This window comes from Saccopteryx bilineata, chromosome 1 (genome assembly GCF_036850765.1).
Source record: "Saccopteryx bilineata isolate mSacBil1 chromosome 1, mSacBil1_pri_phased_curated, whole genome shotgun sequence".
Taxonomy (NCBI): domain Eukaryota; kingdom Metazoa; phylum Chordata; class Mammalia; order Chiroptera; family Emballonuridae; genus Saccopteryx; species Saccopteryx bilineata.
This window is the reverse complement of record NC_089490.1, coordinates 185,526,947-185,554,819: the sequence shown is the minus strand read 5'-3', so window position 1 is coordinate 185,554,819 and position 27,873 is coordinate 185,526,947. Positions and strand designations below refer to the sequence as shown.

Sequence of the window (27,873 nt, the reverse complement as noted above, 5' to 3'; positions counted from 1 at the left end):
ATCCACATGCTGGGCTGATGCTCTATCACTGAGCCAACTGGCCAGGGCCAGTGTTTCTTTCTTCAAATTTGAGTTATGGTCTACAGATACTAATTACAGATTGAAGTGAAGAAGGACAGACTATCCTGTCAAGTTTCTGTCTTTTATGTGGTCCACTTTTTCTTCATAAAGTTTATACTGTTGCCTTTGTATTCACCAAGAATCAGCTTTGCCTCACTGTCATGATGAATTATTCAGAGCTGAGCACCATGTCTGTAGCTCGTATGAGATACTCAGATAGATGTTAGCTCGGTTGAAATAAATTATTACTCAAAAGAATAGCTATGTCCTCAGTTGGGCCAGTGTAATGCATTGCAGTAATATTGACTCCAAGAACCCAAAATTAGAACTTCCTCAATTCTAAGCTGTAATGGAGTGACTATTGTGGTGACCTTAGCTTTCTCTGAACTGAAGACTATATGAGAACTATTTTTCTTTCTGTAATTGTGGATAATCTAGCACCTTGTTTTAAAAATGTTCTGTTCTTTCCTGTCCTTATATTTACCGTGTTGTCCTATATAGTCATTACATTTTATTAATAACACATATCTTTGTTTCAGAAACTAGGGCATTTTTTTTATAGTTTGGCTTAACCATGAGATGCTGTTAATACTGTAGTTTAAAACGTGTCCAGTGTTGCCCAGAAACTCAGTTTTGCTTCACGATTTCCTAGCCATTGCTATTGAAAAAAAGAAAGAAACTTGAGAAATTTAAAACGGTGAGAACGTGTTGAGCGCACTCCGTCTCATTTTTCCTAGACTGGCGTTTTAGAACTAGGGGCTCAGTAAGGAAGAAGTGAGTGTGAGCCGTCTCTATTGTATGTTACTCGTGGCTGATCCCTTGAAGCAAAATGTTGCACGTGTGAAGAGTTTTGCAGCTTGTGTGTTGTGAAGAATTAATTCTCAAAAGCGGAATTGTTTTGAGTTACCGTGTTGTTATTTGTCAAAATGTAAGTAGAAATAGAATTCTTTTCTGGTAGGTGATATATTTCTACATAATCTCTCATCTCTCCGCAAGTCTGTTTGCTCTGTTAGATTCCAAAGGGGGCTGGGTGGCTCAGATCTGAGTCCTTGTGCTTGGAGGCAAGTCCTATAATATTAATGCTTTAGTTTTTATGCCACACTGCTGTTTTATCCTCACATAATATGCCTGTTTCAGCCGAAGCTTGCCGGTTGCTTTTTTCCTTACCTCCGTGTGTATAATTCTACTTCATGACTCTAAATTCTTCATTATTCAACACTTTTGTTCCTTGGGTTCCAAGTTACCAGCTGCAGTCATTCTTTCTCTTACCCATCGTGTGTCTCTGCTGCTCTGTGTGTCACTGGGTTGAGACTACCTAGACATCTACCTGTGAATGCTGTTTCCCCTCACGTATCAGTGGAAAACCCAAGGGGAAAATGGAAAAAGTGACTAGAAAGCACAAGAAGTTTGATCAGGCTCGTAAGTGTCCAATTCTGTGAATATAAACATACTACGTTCTCATTGGCTGCAGATGTTTTTGGATTTTATGGAATTCCTTCACTAGTTACTGATGCTATATTGCAGGGGTCGGAACCTATGGCTCGCGAGCCAGATGTGGCTCTTTTGATGGCTGCATCTGGCTCACAGACAAATCTTTAATAAAAAAGAAATAACATTAAAAATATAAAACATTCTTATGTATTACACTCCATTTCCTACCCGACATGTTCATGATTGCGGGTGGCTTGAGCCAATCACAGCTGTCTCCGGGACAACACCAAATTTTTATTGGATAATGCGTAATGTACATGGGTCATTGTATGGCTCTCACGGAATTACATTTTAAGATATGTGGCGTTCATGGCTCTCCCAGCCAAAAAGGTTCCTGACCCCTGCTGTATTGTAATCGATCTGCCTTTTATTCTGTGAGTGACAGTTTTCTGACTCAGTATTTTCTTGCCCATAGCGTCTAGAAGCCCCTCTTGAATGTTTCTCAAGTACATTAGTTTCTTTGCTATTCTGTCTCATCCTCTCAGTTTTTTGATGAGTTCTTTGTCTTCAACACTTGCCTATCTTCAGTCAGTCCATTGTCCCTCCAGCAGCTAGTGTTTATGTACACATGCAATCTGATCATGCAGTTCTCCTACTGAAAACCTGCAGCAATGTTTAGGATAAACGAAATCCTTCGCGTGTCCAGGGAGGCCCCGGAGTGGCTGGGCCCTAGGCTACCTCTCCAGCTCTCCCTTGTGCTCTCTGTGACTGGTACGTGATGAGGCTGATCCCAGTGTCTCCTGAGTGCGTTCTTTCTCTCCGGTTGCCTTCTTGGCGTAGAGGACAACTCTGGCCTATTGCTTTGACACTGCCCATGCATCCTCCAGGCCTCAGGTGAACTGTCCCTTCCCCAGCGAAGCCTAGCTCTAGGGTTAGGTCAGTCCTTTCTCTTTCTGACTCTCGTTGCGCCTTGAGGTGCTGATGCTGCCTGCCGACACTGGCAGCTGAATCAGCTCACAGATACGTCTTCTTGACCGCAGCAATTCAGGATATTTGAAGCTAATTGCTTTTAGATTTGGACATGCACCTTTTGATGTTCTTATCATTTCTTCTTGTCCTCCTAGGTAGCTCGCTTGACTCATTTACCATTATCTGATTCCTTTACAATGCTCTGTATAATTGACATGAATGTGTTATTTGTAATTTGTTTACCTTCTACTTTCTCTACTAGACTGTAAGTCCTTTGTGGGTGGTTTTCCCTGCCCAGTGCCCAGCATGTGGGAAGGCGCCAAGTAACTGATTCTTGCCCCTCTGGTGCCAGACCTGAAGCATAGTAGACAGTCACTCAGCATCTGATGAACTGAATGTTTGTAAACCCTGTGTTGTCTTCCCATTGTTGACCTTGAATGCCGTCATCTCTGCTAGTTCTGCCATTCCTGGATTAGAAAAACTGTTGACCTTCTATTATGCATTTGCTATAAGATCTTATTTTACATTTTGTACTTCAGTTCATTTAAATTACATATTATACGCTTGAATACTTATAACTTTTAGAAAGGTGTGTGTGTGTGTGTGTGTGTGTGTGTATTACAAGAATAGAGCGTTCTTGCAGACCTGAGGACCACCCCCCATGGGTAAATATTGTTTTATCACTTAACTCATGTAAAGAAAAAACATCTGTGCCATCTGAAGTCTTTTCTCACAATTTTAATTAACTCCCCTGACGACGCAGTGTGGGTTTCTAAGAATAAGGGCCAGTATCTTCGCGTCCCAGTCAAGGAACTTCTGAAAACAGCTTGATTGTCTGGGCATTTTACTTTGGTTCTTGCTGCAAAAGGATATGTGTGTAGCAGCAGGGGAGGTAGAACTGGGTTCTGTGCTGCCTGGTGCTGAGCTGGTGGTAAGGCCGGACCAAGACAAGGCGACGGAGAGCCGTTCTGCTGTTCGGGGGTAGGGTCGGGGGATTAGTGCTGATTTTTTTTTTTCTTTCAGAAAATTCAGAGTCTGGAGAAATGGTCATGGACATGTGCCTGTCAGTTGCAACTGTAGTTATTTTATAGTGAACTTGAAGCAAATAGCGTCCCTTCTGCTTCACAACCGTCATGTGGGGAGGAAGCATAATGCCTGTGGGAGTGAGTGTTGGGAGCACTGCTTAGTCATACTTGGCAGAGTGTTTTTGGAGCCTTATACTCTTATAAAAATTGTACTGCTTATTGAATTACAGTTGATTCTTGCAGCTTTCTTTGGTTGAAAAAAGATGATCCAATAGTTAAAAATGAGGTGAAGCACTATTATAGGAACGATGACTTTTAAACAGTATATTCAGCATCAAGTGGGAATTAATATTTACTTTCCATTTCAGCTCTCGGATTTCATTGCCAGTTTTTCATGTTTTGGAGTGTTGTGTCTTTTAATTCCTTGACAGAAAAGTTTACTTTTAATACTTTTCATCAAATGTACAAATTCGAGAAACCACCCGTTGGTTAAGGGGAGTTATTAATGGCTTGACACTAACCAGAGCGAGTGCAGCCCCCACAGATGAGAGGCTCCGCCCCTCAGGACCGCCCTCTCCCACTTTGGACGCCATTTGCAAGTCCTGGTTGTCACCTGTGCTTTTGGCTGACTGGCTGTGTATAAACTAAGGGTTATCGTGACCCTCTCGGGTTCAGTAATAGTATATTGGGATGTCTCAGAGTTCAGGGTAGCAGTTTACTATTGCCAGTTACAGAAGAGGATATTTCCAAGGACATGAATGAACAGCCAGAGGAAGAGATATATTGGGCAAGGTATGGGGAAGGGGTTGCAGCGTCCATGTTCTTTCTGGGCATGAGACCCTCCTGGGGCCTCCATGTGATCACCAATTTAGAAACTAAATCCTAGGGATTTTATTTTATTTTATTATTATTTTTTTTGGTAGAGGCTTCATTGGGAACCAAATGATTGATTAGATTCTTGGCCATTAGTGATTGAACTAAATCTGCAGCCCCTCTCCCTTCCCAAGAAGGGTGGGGGAGGGTGGGGCTGCAAATTCCAGTTTTCCAATCACATGATCGATTTCTTTGGTGGTCAGCCCCTATCTCATAAGGCAGTTGGGAGCCCCCAGCCCCGTCCCCTCCTTTGTGTGCAAAGAGTTACAGGAATGCCAAGCATTACCTGAAGCAGTCAGACTCGTCGACCGGAGAGCCAGGGTGGTGGTGTGGCGTTGGGCAGGCAAGGGAACTGGGAGCTGTCCATCGGGACCGTTCTGGAGATGGCTCAGTGACGTCCTCAGCCCTGCTGAATGGCACAGTTAACATAGCCAAGATGGTCCAGGTGATGATGTGTATTTTATCTTAAATAATTAAAAATAACGTAAAACCCAAAATAGCACACTAGATAATAGAAGAAGAAAGGCTTGTATTTAGCCGCCGAGGGGTAACAGACTGTTCTGGTGTCTTCCAGGCCCGGCATCTCCCTGACCATGCAGGCGTTCTCGGAAGAGGAGCGGAAGCAGTGGCTGGAAGCCCTGGGTGGCAAAGAAGCTGTAAGAGTCATCAGTGGTTGAGTTTTCTTTCACATCCTTTGGAGTCGATGCGTGTTCATTTTAATGTCATTTTTATTTTGTGGTATTTAAGAAGAAAGGTTTCCGGCTGAAACTGGTGCTTGAATTACTCTTGAGAGCATTCAGTTCTCTAGTCATCTGGCTTGAGGTGGCAGCCGTGCACACGAGACAGGTGTAGCAGTCGTTTTCATTTTTGATTTTTCACGGCTGCCTCTCAGATTTGCTTTGCTGGAGATAGTCCTCTGCATTCTCCATTCTTCTCTCCTACCTGAAGGACTTTGGGTGCAGAGCACAACCATGCTGAGCTCAGTGGAGGTGATAGAGTCGCTGTGAGGCAGGGCAGGTGATACTGTACGTGACTGCTGTAGTTCTGTTGCTCCATGTAACAATTTGTGATTTAGCCTCACGGAGTACTATGTGCAGTACTATGTGGCCTTATTAATTGGACCTCTGTATTCAGATCGGTTTGAGGAATATGTTTAAGTCAGGGATTTATAGACCCAGAGGCACAGACATCCATTCTAGCATGACTTTCAGTTCAGTGCACTGCCGGCCTTGGGCAGTTGAGCGTTAGGCAGCTCATGTGTTGAATTAGGGATGTAGTGCGGATGATTATAGAAAACAGCATAGAACCAATTGGAATAATAAACTCTCCTTCCAAGTATTCTGACTCTGAATGAACTGCCAGTGCAGGTACCTGATAGGCTTCTCTGGAAAGCACTTGCCATTCTAGCAGTGTTGTTAAAAAGAAGGGGGAGTGGTTTGCCAAGTGGAGGAGGCATCGTAGGTAAGTCACCAGAGAGGTGTCAGCCTAGAGCTGCCTACATGGACAGTGTTATTGGCTGTAAGGGGGCACATTGGTGAGAACACACCAAGTCGGGGCACGGGGGTGGGCAGCAGTGCGTGCGGCACTGTCGATGTGCTGTTTCAGAAATGAAAACCCAAGTTATAGATATTAAAAGCAGATCCCATACAGGAGACTGTGTCACCCTCATAGGGAAAAAGTACTGGTCAGATTTATGTTTCATTTTATTATATTTATCAGCATTTAGTCTCTGTAGTTTTAGTTCTGTTTGTATAGTCTTTATTTTTTCCCATTGATTTGAGAAGAGAGAGAGGGAAAGAAAGAAAAGCATCAATGTGTTGTTCCATTTAGTTGTTCTATTTAGTTGTGCACTCATTGGTTGCTTCTCATATGTGCCCTTACTGGGGATCAAACCAGCGTGACTTTGGTTTTCCAGGACAGCACTCTAGCCACTGAGCAACCCAACCAAGGCTTGTCTGAATATTCTTAATTTGTCTCTGAAATTTAGTTGGGAGTCAGGAGTACTCCCGACATTAATAGTTACTGAGATCCAAAACAAGTTCTATTAGTCCTCTACTAAAGACAGTGCAGTGACTAGGACTTACCTCCCCAGAAACTCAAAGAAGCGCTATGGAAAATGAGTTTGCATAGAAAAAGATCACACGGCTAAGTTCTTGAGAAAGAAATCTGTTGCTAAAGGCAGTCTAACCTTGACCTCTTTAAGGAGCCAAGTAATTAATTCGAGAGACACAAAGGCAAGTCTGCAGAAAGAATATACAGTCATGCCCTGGAAATATTTTATACATACCACATACACCATAAGATTATAATGGAGCTGAAAATTTCCTGTTACCTATCATAGCCTTTGTAACATGTTAATCTCAGGTCAGCACAGATGCCTTTGTAAACAAACCTAGTGCACTGCCTGTCATACTGAAGTGTAGCACGACTTCTCATCACTGTCGTGGGCTGCTGAGCCTGGGTTCATGTTCGTGTGACGACAATCGCCTCATGATGCATTTCTCAGAATTGACCCCCATTGTTCAGTAGCACATAACTGTATTCAGCTATGTATTTATGTGGCAACAGTTGAGATACTGCATATTTTTTGTTCAGGTACTACTTAAGCCTTGCAAATAACGGGGAAGCACTAGAATTCTTAGAGGGATCATCTGGGATGATCACCTATCTCAGATGTAGTTGTTTCAATTTTGGACTGAAGTCATCTCTTTCTTAATTAAGTAGAAACCAGATTTTAGAAATAGTGTTGAAAAAAATAGCCTCATGGTATGGATTTCTAAGATAGAGCAGTTTGTCATTCTGAAATTGTAAGGCTGAACATTTCCTGTTTGCATGAACTTTCAGTAAGTTCCCTAAGAATCACCGTCCCTTCATCTCACTTTGCTCCCTCGGTGAGAGATAGTGCAGAGTGAACCGTCTTTTACACTAGAGCACGTGACGGTAATTCACCAATAGCAGTAGATTTTTTGCATGGACTGGGGTGTGCCTACTAGAATCATTTTTATTGATTTGTTAAAAATGTTTCCTGTTTTTTCTCTCTTACTAGCTGTTCCATAGTTTTAATAGAGCCATCATCCCAAGACCGGAAGGAAGTAAGTGCTAATTTATAACATTGTTTCTCTCCCTCTCCTGTGAGTGTCTTTGTTTTCATTGCCGATGTCAGCTTGCTGGTGCTCACCCTGTGCGCCCTCTCTGTGCTCATCGTCCAGTTGTGTTCTGTCTCGTCTCCTGAGGACCTGGACTGTTGTGACCCTTGTTGAACCCATCTCTGAGCATTTAAAAAAAGTTCTTTCCCTATCATTACTTTCTCTACAAAACCCAAAATATGTTCTCTGTAATTCACTCTGATTTTTATTCGTACAGCCATAAATGAACACTAATTTCAGGCATGTGTCTTTCAGCCTCTTTAGTTGTAAGTTTCTGTTGGTAGGAGCTGCTTATCACGTCCCCTGTGTGCACCCCCCCCCCCATTGTTCACATCCTTTATCCTTAAAGTCTCTGAGTGTGGCTATGCAAATAGTCTGTCATTGCACCTTAGAAAATAACAGTAGCCAAACGTATTCAGCTGTTCTCAGGGAATGATTTTCACATGCACTGTAAGCACTAGAGCTGAGTCAAGTACTGCTCAGCTCTGTAGTCTGGATTTTTACTGAGATAGACCCAAGATATGACCAGCTTTGTTTGCTAGGTTCTTGATGAATTGACTTGTGCTATCTTTGGAGAGATTAAGGCTACATTCATCACATGTCCACAGTTGGGAAGCATTATGCTGTACAACACACAATTTCAAAATTATCATGGTGTGCGTATCACTTGAGCCAGTGCTTGAATAAGAGACGTCTCTTCCAGCCTGGCACTGGAGATTGACAGTGTGCCCCACAAGGTTGCAGGTATACTAGAGTTTCTTCTTAACCTCTTTCTGTCCCTCCTTCTCCTTCTCTTCTGTCTTCCTCCTTTCCCTACCTTCTCCCTCCTCCTTCCTCCCTCCTCCCTCTTCCCTCACCCTCCTCCCACTTTCCCTCCCTTCCTTTCTTCCTTTTTCTCTCTCTTCTCTTTTTACCTACTTTCCCCTTTCTCTTTCTCCCTCATTTCTTTTTTTGAGAAATGGAAAGATGCCTTTAAAAAAACATTTTGCCAAGTAGAAAGAAACACTTGCATTTTATAAAAGGTTGTGAATAGTGGATCCTTAAACAGCAAACCACTGCATAACTTTCCTCATTAAAATTCTCTTCAGGCTAAGCATTAAACCTACAAAGTTTATTATATTCATGGATTGTTCTGAGGAGGGGGCAAGCCTCCCTTCTCCCTTGAGGGGGCAGAACCCAGAATACAAGAGAGAAGAACCAGCAGGGATAACTAAGTCCGCCAGTTATAAAATAACTACATCCCATAGTTCTCTAAATGGTTGCTTAGAGCTGCTTGCAACACAAAGCAAGAAAAGCAGGATCTGTATGTAGCTACGACCAGTAATCTGGAAAGCCCTTCCTCCTTCGTGACCCCACCGAAACCCCCTCTCCTTGAGTCCTGGGAAACCTTAAACAAAAGAATCACGCACCCATTGCTTGGATACTGCATAGGTATATGACCTGTAAGGAAATCTGATTCGGGAGCTCATGCTTTGGTGCTACTGGCCTCACGTGCTCCGCCAGCTAGTAATAAATTCTCCTTCCTTCGTTAATTGTCTGAGTGTCTCCTCCATTGAGGTTGTTTTCCTGCAACAGTTCATGCTGTCCCTGAGGAGAGCCAGGAGTATCACTGTCCCCTCGTTCTAAATACAGACCAGAGTATGTGCTTTTCCTGTTTTCATTTTGAAACAGGAATTGTCTTTTGTTAGGGTGCTCCAATATGCTAGCCTAGTCCATGGGCAAGAGTCCGAATTAGAGAAAAAATAAAATTATATTCACAATAATCTTTTCTGCTACATGAATCATGTTTTAAATTTGTTGTGAAAATAATAAAATATTAAGTGCTTAGAGCATTGTATAAAATATGAAATTCTTTTTGAAGCTCATGACCCAAATAATATTTTTAAAAAGTGTTCCTTAAATATTTTTCCTTAGGTTTTTTGTTTTTTGGGGTTTTTTTTTTTTTTTGTATTTTTCTGAAGTTGGAAACGGGGAGGCAGTCAGACAGACTCCCGCATGCGCCCGACCGGAATCCACCCGGCATGCCCACCAGGAGGCAATGTTCCGCCCATCTGGAGTGTTGCTCTGTTGCAACCAGAGCCATTCTAGCGCCTGAGGCAGAAGCCATTGAGCCATCCTCAGTGCCCGGGCCATCTTTGCTCCAATGGAGCCTTGGCTGCAGGAGGGGAAGAGAGAGATAGAGAGGAAGGAGAGGGGGAGGGGTGGAGAAGCAGATGAGTGCTTCTCCTGTGTGCCCTGACCGGGAATCAAACCTGGACTCCTGCACGCCAGGCCGACGCTCTACCACTGAGCCAACCGGCCCGGGCCAATATTTTTCCTTAGGTTTTAAAAAACAGTATGCGTTATTTCTCCAACTATCAAGTAATTTTAAAACCTTCACTCATATAATTTAAAAAAAACTGAGCCGTTGTTGTAACTTTGGCAAAATGTATCTTAACAATTTTTATAGACAGCTTCCCCTAAAGATTTTTATCACTTTCTTTTCCTCTGTTTAGTGTAGATTATATTTATGAATATAGGAATAATTTTAAATTATAAATTGATTTGTAAATTATTGATATTGATAGTTGTCCTATTATTCCAGTAAGCGCTCCTCTAAATATTGATATTTGAAATTTTCATTTACATTATTTCAGTTGGAAATACATAGCTTTTAGCTTTCTTTTTTTAATAGGAAGATAAAAATTAAAGGAGTTCAAATCATTTTTCCTGTTTTGTAAGGAAGAGAAACGTAAGGAATAAATTGTGCCCTTGATATATTTTACAACTGTTTCTTTTAGGTGCACAGTTGGATCAGATGGGATTCACAATTCTCAGAAAATGCATCAGTGCAGTCGAAACACGAGGTAACACGATTGTCTGAATCATTTTATTCATGAAAGGCGATAGGTATGTAAAGTCTAAGAGTCATTTATACTGCTTTACCGCACGGCTGAGTGTTGTCCAGTGAAATACTTCAGGATGCAGTGCACATCCTCTGGGTCAAAGATGTGGTTGTTTGTTTATGCCCACACAGCGGGATTTCCTTCCTTATCTGCATATTCCCGCCCTGCTTTGAAACGGGTTCTCAGTGCCTAAGCGGGAATCTTAGGGGAATCGGTAGTGTTGGACTGCGGTCTGGGTCACTTTTTGTTCATGCTTTATGAAGATATTCCCATCTTCCATTGTCACTCTGGCCTCCACTTAAAACATATGCTTCACTGGTGTCTAATTTACATGTAACAAAGCTCACTGATTTCAACAATACGGTCTGTTGAGTTTTGACACAATGTATACAGTTGTGGAACTACTGCCATCCTAGGTTGCTGTCTCCCCTCAAAATTCCTTTGCACCTCTTCACAATCCATCCCTGTTCCTCCTTGGCCCATGACAGCCACTGAGCCGCTTTTTATCACTCTAGGTCTGTCTGGGTTTTTTGTTTTCTTTTATCTTCTTTTCTTTTCTTTTAGCATTTTATATACATGGAATCATATAGTATATGGTTTTTTCAGCCTGGCTTCTTTATTTAGCATAATGCTTTTGAAATTCATCATGTTGGGTGTACACTGAGCTCATTTTCTTTTTGTTGCGAGGTAGTCTTTCATTATCTGATAAACTGAATTTGTTGATCTGTTCACTTGTTGATAAATGTTTGTGTTGCTTCCGGGTTAAATTTCAGCGCAGCTTTCCTCACGGAAAAGCTGGCAGGCATTCTCCTTACAGCCCCCAGGGTGACCCAGGGCTCTGGGACTTTGCGGCCAACTCAGCGGACTTGAGGGAAACTGAGTACTGAGTTTGTTCCACAAACAGGCTTTCTGGCGGTTGAATTTCTCTTTGTTAAGAGACCTAGTGAAGCACGGATAAATCGAATACTTAATTCACTTCCCTGCATGTGTACTCCTGTCCAACTTTGGACAACTTAGTGAGATGAAGCATTGCCTTCGTGTTTTCTATCAGATCCAGGTCCTTGTTATAAGGAGCCAGGACTGTGGCCTGTGAAATTGGAGCACTGGATCTGAGCTGCTTTATGATTCTGGGATTTACACATCCATTACAAAGACCCGGCCACAGGGAGCCTCTTCTCCATGCTCTCTTACAGTGGCCATTCGGGTTATGACCGGTTCCCTTTATTTCAACCCACACTGACATTGAGCTGATAGATGTCTTCATTTTCCTAGAGCTTTGAGAATTTCCAAACTTTAGAAAAAAACCGGTGATTTTCATTCTCTCTCACTTTCTCATTTGTGTTTCTGTTTTTTCTGAGCCTCTGAAGAACCTTGATAGTATTACTTACATGCTTATTATTTTGATAAATTCTTTCCCTCAAAAGTAAGAGGCTCATGGACAGCAGAGTAGCAGGCTTAGAAAGGTAAATAGAGAGTGGGGGCTGGGCCACATGTGGGGTGCCTTCGTGGGAAGGAGCCTGGAATTCTTTCTGGGGTGGGGGCTTCCACAGGGGCCGTTGCTGGTTTGGTATGATACAGATGCGATCAGACAGCATGGATACATCGGAGTGATTTAGCAAATGTAGTTGTCACATTCAGCAGTTGGTTGGACGTAAGAGGTCAGAGTTCTGCCAGGAATTGCACTGTCAGGTATATGCTTAGAAAACAAAGACTGTCAGGGAAACTGAAAGGTCAGTGGCAGACCTGATGACATATATCAGGACCACCAGGGGTGCCTCTTGAAAGTGCAGCTTCCAGGGTTCACTGCAGTTCTGGTGAATCAGCACTGGTGCTGGCTGGGCCTCTGCGGTTGACGCCGCGGTCCAATGGGGCAGTCGAACGGAGGGAGGAATTGCCTCATCTGTGTTCAGGGCGTAGTTGAAGCCACAAGGGCTTTTCTGAGCAAGTAGACTTCATGCCGGACCCGGGCCTGGATCTACTGTGGGCGCATTCTGTTCCACTCCTTTGTTCCTCCTGGGCCGCTGAAACCCCAGCGACTCGGGGCTTCCCGAGGACCAGCGCGTAAGCTGGATTTGGAGGAATTGTCCAGGCGCACGGATTGGGGGGGGGGTGTCGGGGAAGGATTGTGGCAGAGGGAAGAGGAGGGATTACGGTATAGACATTTGAAGGAAGGAGAGGCATCTGGGACCTAACTCGTAGATGCAGAGAACAAACTGGTGGTTACCAGAGAGAAGGGGGTATGGAGGTGGGGGAAATGGAAAGGGATTACAGAATACAGACTTCCAGGTATAAAGTAAGTCACAGGGATGTAATGGACAGCATCGGGAACGTAGGCAATAATATCATAATGACTATGGTTACTAGACTTATTGGGGTGATCACTCTGTGATATTTATGTATATATGGTGAAGCACTGTGTTGTACACCCAAAACCTAATATACTGTTGTATGTCAGATGTAATTTTAAAAAACTAAAAATAAAGAAAGGCATTGGCCAAGACCAGAGGACTGACCAGAGAGGATTGCGGAGGAGGGGCAGCGCTCGGTTACGTGGAAGAGGGGTTATTTTTCTGGGGCTTGATGAGGAGTTGTCAGGTTTAAGCTTCAAATAGTGTGATAAGAGGCATTTGGGGAAGATTCTTAACCTCTTGGGCCCTTAATTTCTAAAAGAATGTAACTAGGAATTTCTTTCATACTGTCTACCTCAACACGTTTGTGAGGATAAAAGAGCTAATTTTTGTCCATAGTAGATATTCATTAACTGTATTTATATCCTCTTTCCAGCCTCCCCCTGACTTCTTTTAATTGTGAAATGTCCATGTTCCTCCTTTAGTGATTATATTGTATGGTGGCATTAGTTACACTCTATATATTTATCTTCACTCATTCCTTGGAGTACAGAGAATGTCTTAATTTTTTCTTGCCCCATTCCATTTCTAAGTACAAGTCAGTGTCTTGCGCACACACACGCACGCGCGCACACACGCACCCCCCCCCCCCCACACAGATACATATAGTAAGCACTTTGTAAGCAATTGCTTTTTGCTTTGGTATTTATAGATTTGGTTAAAATGCCCTAATTAGCAATGTTATGTGTTCTAACAGTTTGTAAAATTATTGGAAGAACTTATTCTTCTCTATGTGGCTGGAATCAGTACTTTCAAGTAACACATAGGATTTGTTTTATCTTTCTGAAGCCTGGGAAATACCTTAGACATCGATAGAAAGATGTATTATATAACCTGTGGAAGAGTCTTATGGTTTTAGACCTTGGGGACTCATTACCTAATTTCTTAAAAAGGAACACATCGCCCATCCCTCGTTTTTCAGGTGTATGCATTGTAAACTATATAAAAACCAAGTAAGACTCTTTTGCTTAAAAATTTCTTTTAGTTGCTATTTTTTAAATAATCATGACTTAAAACTAAATTTGCATGCCACTTTTGTTTATGAAGTTTCCCTTAAAAAAAATCTTCCATACGTGAATAATTTGAATATTCACTTTAATTTCTAGAGCATGGCATTAAAATGTCGGTCTAGGCAAGCTGTCAGTTATCAGATTCAGCCTTGGTAACAAGCTGTGAATTCATGGGACGGAAGGAGGAAGCCACCTCTAAGATGCAACAGTCTGAAATTTGTTGCAGGGGAAAGTTAATTTCTCTTTCTTTGAAAAGTAAAATTTTAGGTTTTTGGAAACTAAAGTTGAGGATTTTTCTGCTTCCAGAGGACTTCTGAAATTGTGTGGTTTCTCAAGATGGGCCTGGAAGAAGAGAAGAATGTAGAGTTTTAGTATCAATATTTGTGGGAGGGAGGATGCCCAAATGTGAACTTGCAATATATTTTTCCACGACTGCCCGTTAATCTGAAATTGCCAAGGGCAAATTATGTGCAAAAGGAAGAAAATAAAGAACAGCTGTCCCCCAAAATTTATAGCAAGTAAATGAGAGTTTTTTTGCTCTCTGCCTCCTTTTTAATCATAATATAATGGGTGTGAGATGAGTGTGGGTGGGTACAGAGGACAGCCTCCTGTGGGAGGGAGCTGAAGAGTCTATGGTGTCTGCAAAAATGCAAATGCAAAACCAAAATACTAAATCCAGGCAAGTCAGGACTGATTATTCATCGTCTCAATTTGTAGTCTTTATTTGCTTTAAGAACAAACAAGCTTCCAAAGCTCTGAGCTTCCAGATGAATGATTGAATAAGATTAATAGGGACAAATGGTTGACTGTCTTGCTGCTTGCTAGGTTTTGTGTGTTTGGTTCAGATTCTGATGAGGTCCTTGGCATTTTATGGTAAGGCTCCGAAGGCACTCTTAACGTAGTTGTGAAGAGCATGCGCTCAAAAAACAGTCTTGTTTAGAAGACTTATTAGCTCTGCAACCAAGCTAGTTACTTAACCTTTCTGTGTCTTGGTTTTTACCAGGTGACATAGGGGCTAATGGTAGTCTCTCCGTCACAGGGTTGTAAGAATGCTTGAGGCATTGGCCCATATTGGGTGCTCAGGAAATGTGTGTTACTTGTTTAGAGATCAGTCTATTAAGAGAGGCCAATCATACTCAGGTAGTCTCATCATTATTTCAAGAGTCTGGAGGACTGAGAAACTTTGTTTAGATTTTTTTGTTGTTGTTGTTTTTTGTTTTTTGTTTTTTTCGTTTTCTGAAGCTGGAAACAGGGAGAGACAGTCAGATAGACTCCCGCATGCGCCCGACCGGGATCCACCCGGCACGCCCACCAGGGGCGACGCTCTGCCCACCAGGGGGCGATGCTCTGCCCCTCCGGGGCGTCGCTCTGCCGTGACCAGAGCCACTCTAGCGCCTGGGGCAGAGGCCAAGGAGCCATCCCCAGCGCCCGGGCCATCTTTGCTCCAATGGAACCTTGGCTGCGGGAGGGGAAGAGAGAGACAGAGGAGGGGGCGGGGATGGAGAAGCAGATGGGCGCTTCTCCTATGTGCCCTGGCCAGGAATCGAACCCGGGTCCTCCGCATTCCAGGCCGACGCTCTACCGCTGAGCCAACCGGCCAGGGCTGTTGTTATTTTTTTAAAAATGTTATTTATTGATTTTAGCGAGGAGAGAGAAAGGGGAAGGAGGAGCAGGAAGCATCAGCTCCCATATGTGCCTGGACCAGGCAATCCTAGGATTTTGAACCAGTGACCTCAGCATTCTAGGTCAATACTTTACCCACTGAACCACCACAGAAAAATTCCAAAGATGGAATCCGCCACCCCCAATAGACTGAAAGAGGCCTCACCCTGAGGAATCTACTGTGCGGATTCTGCAGTGTAAAAGATCTGCCTCCTATACAAGTCTATTGGGGGTGGTGGATTCCACCGTTGGAATTTTTCTGCTCTAGGAAAAGTTCTAGTGTGGAAAAAATTAAGCAACATGCTCTATATTTGAGTGGAATGTGCTGCGGCCTCCCATTGACTTGAATAGGAGAGGAAGAAATGTGTCAGAACTGCATTTCTGCTGTACAGGGGATCTCTCCTCTGCGGAATCCACGGGTCTCCCATTGAAGTAAATGAGTTGTGGATTCCACCACAGAAACCGCTGCTTTATAGTATGAAAGAGCCCTGAAAGATACCATGCTGTTCAGAAACTGCAGTGTATCCTATGACATAGTTCACACTGTTCTATATAGAAAACTTGCCACTAATCTGGAAAAAACAGATCCACTAGTTAAGCAGCTATTTACGGAATGGTAGCCCCAATACACTAGGTAAAGAGGTCCATTAGTAATAAATATTTCTCAATATATAATTAAATGTTTTTGTGATTAATAACTATGTTTAAATTATGTTTGATTTGTAGTAATGAGAATATATAATGCATATCAGGTATTTACATTCCGAATCATAACTGTAGCAAAATTACAGTTATGAAGTAGCCACCAAAATTAGTTTTTGGTTTGGGGTGACCGCAACATGAGGAACTGTATTGCGGGGTCATGGCATTGGAAAGGTGGAGAACCACTGGATTAAATAATCCGATCAAAAGACATAGGGTAGCTGCATGGATAAGAAAACAGGACCCATACATATGCTGTCTACAAGAGACACATCTTAAATCAAAACATGCACATAGACTGAAGATAAAAGGATGGAAAAAAAATTCATGCAAATGGAAATGAAAAAAAAAGCTGGGGTAGCAATACTTATATCAGACAAAATGGACTTTAAAACAAAGACTATAGTAAGATATAAAGAAGGTCACTACATAATGATAAAGGGAGCAATCCAACAGGAAGATATAACTGTTATAAATATCTACACACCTAATATAGGAGCACTTAAATATATAAAGCAGACTGATGGATTTAAAGGGCGAGATCAACAGCAATACTATAATAGTAGGGGATTTCAATACCCCACTAACATCACTAGGTAGATCCTCAAGAAAGAAAATTAACAAACAGCAGACTTAAAGGACATACTAGATCAACTCGATTTATTAGATATCTTCGGAACCTTTCACCCTAAAACAGGAGAATATACATTTTTTTTCAAGTGCTCATGGGACATTCTCTAGAATAGACCACATGTTAGGGCACAAAAGTGGTCTCAACAAATTTAAGAAGATTGAAATCATATCAAGCACTTTCACTGATCACAGTGGCATGAAACTAGAAATCAGCCACAACAGAAAAACTGAAAAATACTCAAACACTTGGAAACTAAATAGCATGTTATTAAATAACGAATGGGTTAACAATGAGATCAAAGAATAAATTAAAAAATTCCTAGAAACGAATGATAACGAGTATACATCAACTCAAAATTTATGGGACACAGCAAAAGCAGTCCTGAGAGGGAAGTTCATAGCATTACAGGCATACCTCAAGAAGCTAGAGAAAGCTCAAGTAAACATCTTGACCCTGCATCTAAAAGAACTAGAAAGAGAACAGCAAGTAAATCCCAGAGCTAGTAGAAGGAAGGAAATAATAAAGATCAGAGCAGAAATAAATGACATAGAGGCTAAAGAAACATTACTGAGGATCAATAAAACCAGAAGCTGGTTCTTTGAAAAGGTAAACAAGATCGATGAACCTTTAACCAGACTCATTAAGAAAAATAGAGGACTCAAATAAATAAAATTAGAAATGAGAGTGGAGAAATAACAATTGACACAACAGAAATACAAAACATTGTAAGAAAATACTATGAAGAAATGTATGCCAAAAAACTAGACAACCTAGATGAAATGGATAAATTCCTTGAAACATATAATCTTCCAAAAATTAATCTGGAAGAATCAGAAAACCTAAACAGACCAATTACAACAAATGAGATTGAAATAGTTATCAGAAAATTCCCAAAAAATAAAAGTCCTGGGCCCGATGGCTTCACAAGTGAATTCTACCATATATTCAAACAAGAACTAACTCCTATCCTTCTCAAGCTATTTCAAAAGATTCAAGAGGAAGGAAGACTTCCAAGCTCCTTTAATGAAGCAAGTATAATTCTGATTCCAAAACCAGGCAAAGACAACACAAAGAAAGAAAATTATAGGCCAATATCCCTGATGAATTTAGAGGCTAAAAGCCTCAACAAAATATTAGCAAACCGGATCCAGCAATATATGAAAAAAATAATACACCATGATCAAGTGGGATTTATTCTTGGGAGGCAAGGCTGGTAAAATATTTGGAAATCAATCAATGTGATTCATCACATAAACAAAAGGAAGGAGAAAAACCACATGATAATTTCAATAGATGCAGAAAAAGCATTTGATAAAATCCAGCACCCATTCATAATCAAAACTCTCAGCAAAGTGGGAATACAGGGAACATACCTCAACATGATAAAAGCCATCTATGAGAAACCCACAGCCAACATCATACTCAATGGGCAAAACTTAAAAGCAATCCCCTTAAGATCAGGAACAAGGCAGGGGTAAACCCTTTCATCACTTTTATTCAACATAGTTCTGGAAGTCCTAGCCACAGCAATCAAACAAGAAAAAGAAATAAAAGGCATCCAAATTGGAAAAGAAGAAGTAAAACTATTATTATTTGTAGATGATATGATATTGTATATAGAAAACCCTAAAGTCACAGTAAAAAAACTACTAGACCTGATAAATGAATTCAGCAAGGTGGCAGGATATAAAATTAATATTCAGAAGTCAGAGGCATTTTTATACACCAACAATGAACAGTCAGAAAGAGAAATTAAGAAAGCAATCCTGTTTATCATTGCAACCAAAAAAATAAAGTACCTAGGAATAAATTTAACCAGGGAGATTAAAGACTTGTACTCAGAAAATTATAAAACATTGATAAAAGAAATCAGGGAAGATACAAACATGTGGAAGCATATGCCGTGCTCATGGTTAGGAAGAATAAACATCATTAAAATGTCTATATTACCCACAGCAATTTATAAATTCAATGCAATACGGATTAAAATACCAATGACTTCCTTCAAAGATATAGAACACATATTCCAAAAATTTATACGGAACCAAAAGAGAACACGAATAGCCTCAGCAATCTTGAAAAGGAAGAATAAAGCGGGCGGTATCACACTTCCCAATATCAAGTTATACTACAAGGCCATTGTACTCAAAACAGCCTGGTACTGGCATAAGAACAGGCATATAGATCAATGTAACAGAACTGAGAACCCAGAAATAAACCCACACTTTTATGGACAACTGATATTCGACAAAGGAGGTAAAAGCATACATTGGAGTAAAGACAGCCTCTTCAACAAATGGTGTTGGGAAAATTGGACAGCTACCTGCAAAAAATGAAACTAGACCAACTTATAGCATTCACAAAAATAAATTCAAAATGGATAAAAGACTTAAATGTAAGCCGTGAAACCATAAGCATCTTAGAAGAAAACATAGGCAGTAAGCTCTCTGACATCTCTCGCAGCAATATATTTGCCAATTTATCTCCTCGGGCAAGTGAAATAAAAGACAGGATAAACAAATGGGACTATATAAAACTAAAAAGCTTCTGCACAGCTAAATACAATGAGAATAGAATAAAAAGATAAACTACACAATGGGAGAATATATTTGACAATATGTCTGATAAGGGGTTAATAACCAAAATTTATAAGGAACTTGTAAAACTCAATACCAGGAAGACAAACAATTCAATCAAAAAATGGGTGAAAGAAATGAATAGACACTTCTCCAAAGAGGACATACAGATGGCCAATAGGCATATTAAGAAATGCTCAACATCACTAATCATTAGAGAAATACAAATTAAAACCACAATGAGATATCACCGCACACCAGTTAGAATGGCACTCATCAACAAAACAACACAGAATAAGTGCTGGTGAGGATGTGGAGAAAAGGGAACCCTCCTGCACTGCTGGTGGGAATGCAGACTGGTGCAGCCACTGTGGAAAACAGTATGGAGATTCCTGAAGAAATTAAAATCGAACTGCCTTTTGACCCAGCTATTCCACTTTTAGGAATATACCCCAAGAACTCCATAGCACTGTTTGAAAAGAAGAAATGCACCCCCATGTTTATGGCAGCATTGTTCACAATAGCGAAGATCTGGAAACAGCCCAAGTGTCCATCAGAGGATGAGTGGATTAAAAAGCTTTGGTACATATATACTATGGAATACTACTCAGCCATAAGAAATGATGACATTGATCATTTACAACATGGATGGACCTTGATAACATTATACTGAGTGAAATAATAAATCAGAAAAAACTAAGAACTATATGATTCCATATATAGGTGGGACATAAAAATGAGACTCAGAGACATGGACAAGAGTGTGGGGGTTACAGTGTGGGGGGAGGAGAGGGAGGGAGTTGGGGGAGGGGAGGGGCACAAAGAAAACTAGTTAGAAGGTGACGGAAGACAATTGGACTTTGGGTGGTGGGAATGCAGCATAATCAAGTGTCAAAGTAACCTAGAGATGTTTTCTCTGAACATATGAACCCTGATTTATCAATGTCACCCAATTAAAATTAATTTTAAAAAAAAGGGGAAAAAAAAAAAAAAGAATCCTCCAAGACTACCCAGAATTGTTTTGTCCCGGATGGAGGGGCCTGTGGCAGCAGGGACAGCTACTTCCAGGCCTTTTCTAATGTTCGGACCTCTACAGAGAAGGGATTCGAGGAACCTTGCCAGTTGCAACAGCCAGCTCTTGCCTTGACTTCGAGTCTCTTTGCTGATTTATATAAGTAACATTCTGTTATGACTTACACTTAAGTTATGTGAATGGTGAGTTTGAAAATAAGATGCACCTTTATTCAGCTGTCCCCTCCATTCTAGCTTATTTTCATACTTTCCTATTTTTGGACCATGCACATGTGAAATGGGCTTGAGCCAACACTTTCTGGGTATTTCCTATAGAAAAGATACTGGAGGAAAAAATGGTGCAGAAATGTTCCTGGTCTTAAAGGTTAGCTTCCATCTAGTTTCCAGATAGTGAAGGCTTTGAGATTTAATGCTACTTCTTTGTGAACAAATTATTCTGCGTAGTTTCATGGGTGCTGGTAGAGGACACAAGACCCCTGGACCAGAGAGGAAGGACAGCTTCTCACTCTCAGCAGCCACAGTATCACATTTCATGTTAGTACCCTGAGCCCTGTTTCCCCAGGTCACTGCAAAGGGGGTCAGATGATATTTGTTTATTTTTAATTCTTTTTTCATTTTAGAGGAGAGAGAGAGAGAGAGAGAGAGAAGGGGGGGGGGGAGGAGCAGGAAGCTTCAACTCCCATATGTGCCTTGACCAGCAAGCCCAGGGTTTTGAACCAGCCACCTCAGCATTCCAGGTCGACGCTTTATCCACTGCGCCACTACAGGTCAGGCCGGATCAGATGATATTTGCACACACAGTAGGAGAAGAATTTTGAATTTAGGAAACTGGACTCTTAATAGTGGGCATGCATGTCTGTTCTTTGATCTAGTTGGTGTCGTCATTTCTGTTTTCCAAAATTGCACGTAAACCTGATCTTTGCTCCAGAGGGAGATACTGGAGTAGATGCTGTCACCTACTCTGCGCGTTGCTGGCAGAGGAGGTCAGTGGGCAGATCCCAGGTGTAAGGTTGAGACACCACCAGGTTTGATCAGTGGTGTGTTCAGATCTCTGACAGGAAGTGGAATTGATGGGAGTGGGTGGCTGGGGGAGATGGGAGGTAGAATGGCTGGTTGGGTTTTAGAAATAATCCAGATAAAAGATGATGGAGGTATAAACTGAGGCATTGTCAATGGGAAGAAGGGATAGATAAGAAGAGAGACTAGGCAGAAAAACAGAATCTGGTGAGCTGCTGGCTGTAGGAGGTAAGGGAAAAGTACAAGTAGAAACTGACTCTAAGCCTGCCAGCCCAGGTCATTGATGACATCTTGAGCCAAGACAGAGAATGCGAGAGGAGCAGGTGGTTTGGGAGGAATATTGACGGGTTTTAGATATTCAGAATTCTAGGTACCTGTGATGTTTCTGTCGGAAGTAGGTGAAGGCGAGAGGGGATGTTGGGTATCGTTTTCAGAGAGGTAAAGTGTTTTTTGTTGTTGTGTTTTTTACAGGGACAGAGAGAGAGTCAGAGAGAGGGATAGTTAGGGACAGACAGACAGGAACGGACAGGATCCGAGAGAGACGAGATGCATCAATCATCAGTTTTTTGTTGCGATACCTTAGTTGTTCACTGATTGCTTTCTCATATGTGCCTTGACCGTGGGCCTTCAGCAGACTGAGTAACCCCTTGCTCGAGCCAGCGACCTTGGGTCCAAACTGGTGAGTTTTTTCCTCAAGCCAGATGAGCCCGCGCTTAAGTGGCGACCTCGGGGTCTCGAACCTGGGTTGTCCGCATCCCAGTCCGATGCTTTATCCACTGCGCCACTGCCTAGTCAGGCAGAGAGAGATAAAGTTTTGATGTCAGAAAGACCTTTGGGTAGATGGTGAGGTAAGACAGTAATGGAGCAAAGGGCAGACTCTTTGGGGATCTTTGCACTTAGGGAATGGGAGGAAGGACACATAGGACATGGGTGGGTTTAGTGGTTGTGAAGGCAAGAAGCTAGAGACTAGCCGGGTCGTAAGGGTCCTGCTTCTCATGTGCGTTTCCACAAATACCCTAAGAGACAGTGGTATTCTCCATCTCATGTGAGCAGCGGAAGTGAAGAGACATGATTTGATTTGGGTTGAGTCTCAGATGAAAGCTGCAGACAAATTTAGATCTAACACTGAGCTTTTAAAGCCATTGCCTTCAACCACAGCGAGCATTCTGCAGCTGGAGCTTCCGAGGAGTTGACGAAGAACAAAAAAAAATAAAGAGGAGACACATTTTTAAAGAACAGAAGTGATTTGACACTGTAGACAATAGTAAGGGGAAGTAGGAAGGGAAGATTTAAGTATCTCTGAAGGGCCCATCTAGCTGTGGGATGGAAGTTACGCCTCGCTGCCTTCTTTCTGTGCCGACTTCATCCGGGACCTCAGCAGGTACGCTGTCAGCCCAGGAAGGATTTGCTTGCTTTGCCGAGAACTGCAGCACCGTGGGAAGTCTCCTGGTGGTAGACACGATGACATTATGGAATCTGCATCTGGCAGTATTTTAAATCCTGATATGCAGCATTTTATGTTTTTCTGAGTACCATGTACTCTAGCTCCCTAACCCTATGAAACTCAGTAGGCAGTTGAGCAGGTCTTATTTATTACGCTTTAGGTGCATACGAAGAGTCTGAGGTCCAGAACCAGTTACGGGTGACCTAACCGAGGCTGTGAGATACACTGTTCCTTCCAGCTCACACCGAGGGCAGGCCGAAGGCCACACTGAATGAATCGTGGTTACAGCCTCTGTTAGAGCCTAGGAAACAGCAAGACATTTGACAACTGGGGGAAGTTTGGGCCTCCAAGTGTTAACAGAGAAAGAGGAAACTCCTTGTCATTCTGTAGCTTTTCTGCAGCCCCAGACTAGGCAGCCTGCCCACTGGCTTGGGTGGTTGTACACGGAATGGCAACAAGTCTGGGGGTTGTCCGATCTGAAGCAAAAATACTTTTCTCTGGTGTTGGTTAGAAACTAGAAATGAGACCAACCGCACAGGGTGTTGGGAATCTACAGTCCATTCTCACCCTAGTACAGAAGGTAGAAGCTAATAAACCGAATTGTGTTTGAACTTGAATTTGAGGTGAGACTTACAGTCAAGTCTGGATGTGTCTGCAGAGCCCTGAAATCAGTGAGATGCTGGGTTGGATCTGGGCTTGGGTGTCTGCCCTTTGCCTTGTTAGTATTTCTCCCGTCGGCTGGGAAGGGAATCGGTGACTGGAGGGGCTGGCATGGTGCGGCTGCCCCCGCAGGCCAGGCTGTGGGGTTCTGCGCCCAGCCTCGGGTTGGTTTGGCTGTGGGGGCCGAGCGAGTGAAATCGTAAGCCCTTTCCACAGAGTGCCTGCGGCGGAGGCCGTCCATCATAGCCCAGATGTGGATTTACAGACACAGGGTCCGCAAGGCCAGCCTGAAGGGAAAGGCAGCACTTGGGAGGAAGAAAGTGCAGATCCTTTTCTGGCAGATAGTAGCTCTCCGTAATGTTTTCCTCCCTGCTGCCCAAGTCGTTCTGATCCAGGGGAGAAATTCCACATGTTATTGGTGAACAGGCATTTTATATTTTCCATGAGTCATTCGTATTAAATAAACGTTGACTCTCCTCCCAACATGTGCTCCATTTTATGGGAGTGGGCCGTGCACTACATGCTGCAGCTAGGAGGACTTTTACATTTATTGTGCCCCAGCTAGTTTGATATTAATTTTGAATTTCGTGCTCAGTGAAAGATTTGAATGACTGTTTGGTATGTGAGGTTCAGGCGAACGCTTGACAAACAGAATCTCCATTAATTTTCACAGCAACCGCGTTCGGTCATTAGCCTCAGTTATCGGGTAAAGCAGCTGAGATGCAGGCAGACCCAGGAACTTGCCTCTTCGTACAGCTGGGAGGTCGTTAAGTTGGAGGTTTCCAGGCTATCAGTAGCTTTAACCTGTAATCATTTATATCTCACTTAACAAGTTTGGTTTCCAGGATACTTTTTAAATTTATTTATTTATTTATTTGTTTGTTTGTTTATTTATTTATTTATTTATTTATTTATATTTCCTTTTAGTGAGAGGAGGGGAGGCAGAGACAGACTCCTGCATGGGCCACAACCAGGATCCACCTGATATGCCCGCTAGGGGGCGATGCTCTGCCCCTCTGGGGCCCTTGCTCCATTGCAGCTGGAGCCATTCCTTAGCGCCTGAGGTGGAGGCCATAGAGTCATTCTCAGTGCCCAAGGCCAATGCACTTGAACCTATCAAGCCATGACTGCAGGAGAGGAAGAGAGAATGAGAGAGAGAAAGAGAGCGGAGAGAGAGAGAAGGGGGAGGAGTGGAGAAGCAGATGGGCACTTCTCCTGTGTGCCCTGACTGGGAATCAAACCTGGGACCTCCACACGCTGGGTCAATGCTCTACTGCTGAGCCAACGGGCCAGGGCTGCCTTTTTTATTTTTTATGATGGGACCAACATCTACACAGATTAAAGTGACACTGTCATTTTGAGCTTCTCATCTTTGTACAGTTGTAATCTTCAAATGCTCCCAGTGCTTAGAAATCATTCCTTATTCTGCCTTTTGTAGTACTGAGCACAATAGTGTGTGTTAAAAATAATGCATTCTGCTTCTAAAGTTTCAGAATTCTGAAATTCTATAAATACAATACTTTAAATTTGTGGTGTTGAATGTTGCGTTCCTTTGATGGAATGGAGAACTCATTCTTGGTTCTCTTTATATTTAAAAATAATTTAATATAAACATGCACTTCTAACAGAACCTTAAAATGTTCGAAGTTGCCCAGTATCTTAGAAAGATGTCTGTGTATGACCCTATTTATTTTTATGTAACTTAGCAGAGTGGATAGCCTGGAAAGTGCTTATTATACTTAGACCTTTAAACAGGGTTTATTAAAGATTAGGTATAAATATCTGTAAGGGACACATTGTGAAAATTTTTTATAATTCACCTGTGACCAGCAGTATTCACGAGCCTCGGCATTGCTTGTCTTTGCGTCTCTTGTAAAGCATATCTGTCTGCACCGTTTTGCTTGGTATTTTTTCACAGGTTTTTCCTGAACATTTTACCTTTTATTTGTATTTTTCCTTTTATTTCCAAGAATCTTTCATGATTGCTTAATATTTATAACTATATAAACATATCATTATAAAACCTATTTATAATTATACAACTTTATGAATATATAAATATTAATCTTGTTCATCCATTCTGTAGCCCATAGGAAAATTTGTCTTTGCTGTGCAGGTGGGATGTGTGAAAGCGTGTTTGTAGTTATGCATACACATACACATGCTCTGCACACGTGCCTCATTAATGGTGACATGTGGCAGACTTTTTATGTAAATCTTGTGCATGCAAACATGACTGTAAATGACCTTTCATCCATCCCTGTTGTCCACATGCATGAGTGCAAACAAATGCTTCATTCTTTCCCTAAATGTTGATCGATTACTTCATCTCTGATAAGCACCCTGCTTGTTACTAGAGGAGAGCTGAATAGATGTTAGTTTTTAGACCCATGGAAGATGATCATTTATTTCTGTAAAACCCCATGCTGTAAAACTTTGAAAAATAATGGCGTGCTTGTTACCATTCAAAGTATCTATGTTCTACTTTGAGCCTTATCCCTTCCCGTTGTTATATCTGTTTTCTAGTTATAAATACTTTTTCTGTCTCTCGTAATTTTCTTCCCATTTCCCTTTACTAAGCAATCATCAACTTATTATTCATTTATTCAGTTCAGTCACTAATTTATTCAGTTTATTTGTTAAACGTATACCATGCGCTGAGGACCATGCAAGGTATTAAAAAGACTGAGCTGTTGGGTATAGAATCCACTTCTGAAGCCGGAAAGGAAAGGACAGACCTTGTGGTTCAGTTGGTTTCAAGTTGCTTTCTCTTTTTATCTTAATCCTCTTTTTTTGTTTGTTTGTTTGTTTTTTTTTGCATTTTTCTGAAGTTGGAAACGGGAGGCAGTCAGACTCCCACATGCGCCCGACCGGGATCCACCCGGCATGCCCACCAGGGGGTGATGCTCTGCCCATCTGGGGTGTTGTTCTGTTGCCTCCAGAGCCATTCTAGTGCCTGAGGCAGAGGCCATGGAGCCATCCTCAGCGCCCAGGCAAACCTTGCTCCAATGGAGCCTCGGCTGCGGGAGGGGAAGAGAGAGACAGAGAGGAAGGAGAGGGGGAGGGGTGGAGAAGCAGATGGGTACCCCTCCTGTGTGCCCTGGCTGAGAATTGAACCCGGGACTCCTGCACGCCAGGCCGACACTCTACCACTGAGCTAACCGGCCAAGGCCTTTAGTCCTCTTTTTAATTGTACCCTGTGTGTTCACTTTATTCAACCTCAGTGCCCAAAATACACAGTGAGCATGCCATCACTGGGAAGCTAACAGGAAATTAAATGTTGCATAATTTTTGGCCCGTTATCTTCTCATTTATTTCCAGTTTTTTGCCTGCTGTTCTTTTGGTATCCTCCGTGTGTTCTGTCACCTGTCTTCTCTCTTCTTCTTTCAATGGCCACTTTCTCTTGTCTTCCGGCCACATTTACTTTCCAGTCTTCGCCTCCACCTCTGTTGTTCCCCTAAAGTTTATCGACCCTGGTAAGTTCCATTGTTCCATTTGCTTTTTGCATCTGATTCTTTTACTGTCCGAGGTCATCTTATTTCTTTTTGTGCTTCCCAGCCCACCTATCAGGCCCCCAGGTGCCCGCCGTGTTCAGTTCTCCACGCAGGTGTTTTTCTGGAGCCGAATCATCTGTGGTGCTGGTAGCGGCATTTGGGTTCTGAGAGGGAAACAGTTGGGCGGAGATGATGAGCGACTTGACTCACTCCCACATCCTGGCCCTCTCCGCCTGGACGAAGTGGGGTGGTGTTCTGTGATTGCGCGGTGGGAGATTGGAGGAGACAGGTGCTGCGGAGGGAGACAACATTGGATTTCACTTTATTCGTTCTGTCCAGGGACAGCTGTCATTGCCTGCTCATCACTGTAATGGAGAGCCCTTCCCTTCCTCTTGCTGCCGGTCAGAACCAATCTTATTAAAAGAAGAAATATATATATATATATTTTGGCCTGTAAATACTTTGACCAGATGACAGGTTTTTGTTAAAATGTTATAAAGTGTTGTAATGATATCAATCAGTGGGCCTTGCTAGCCTGAAAAAGTTTTAAATAATTTCACTATTTTAACTTGAAGTTTTCGTTTCCTAACTCGAATGTCTGTTTTGGCCCAAGTGCAATCTATAGCCGTGGTTCTAAATTAATCTCAGATCAAATCAACCTGGCCATGCCGGTTATGTACCCAGCTATTCTGTACAAGGCACCACGAAGGCTACTAAAAATAAGCCACAACACAAAAAACAAGGTTGACGTCATGTCTTTCCAGGTCATAATATCAGTGCATTTAGGGAGAAAATGTAGAGCACAGGTCCTCAGTTCTTTATCTGAAAATGCTGAGGTTGGATGT

General features: G+C 42.2%; 1 protein-coding gene across 2 annotated transcripts in view; it reads left to right on the top strand.

Moving 5' to 3' along the window:
- The window catches only part of ARHGAP10 (Rho GTPase activating protein 10), a 294,328-nt gene that overhangs the window by 150,337 nt on the left and 116,118 nt on the right, over positions 1-27,873 (top strand). For both annotated transcript variants that reach the window (XM_066281188.1, XM_066281179.1), the window contains exons 11-13: positions 4,933-5,014; positions 7,405-7,450; positions 10,285-10,350. In XM_066281188.1, the coding sequence (XP_066137285.1) occupies positions 4,933-5,014; positions 7,405-7,450; positions 10,285-10,350 (194 nt within the window). The remainder of the gene's footprint in view (positions 1-4,932; positions 5,015-7,404; positions 7,451-10,284; positions 10,351-27,873) is intronic.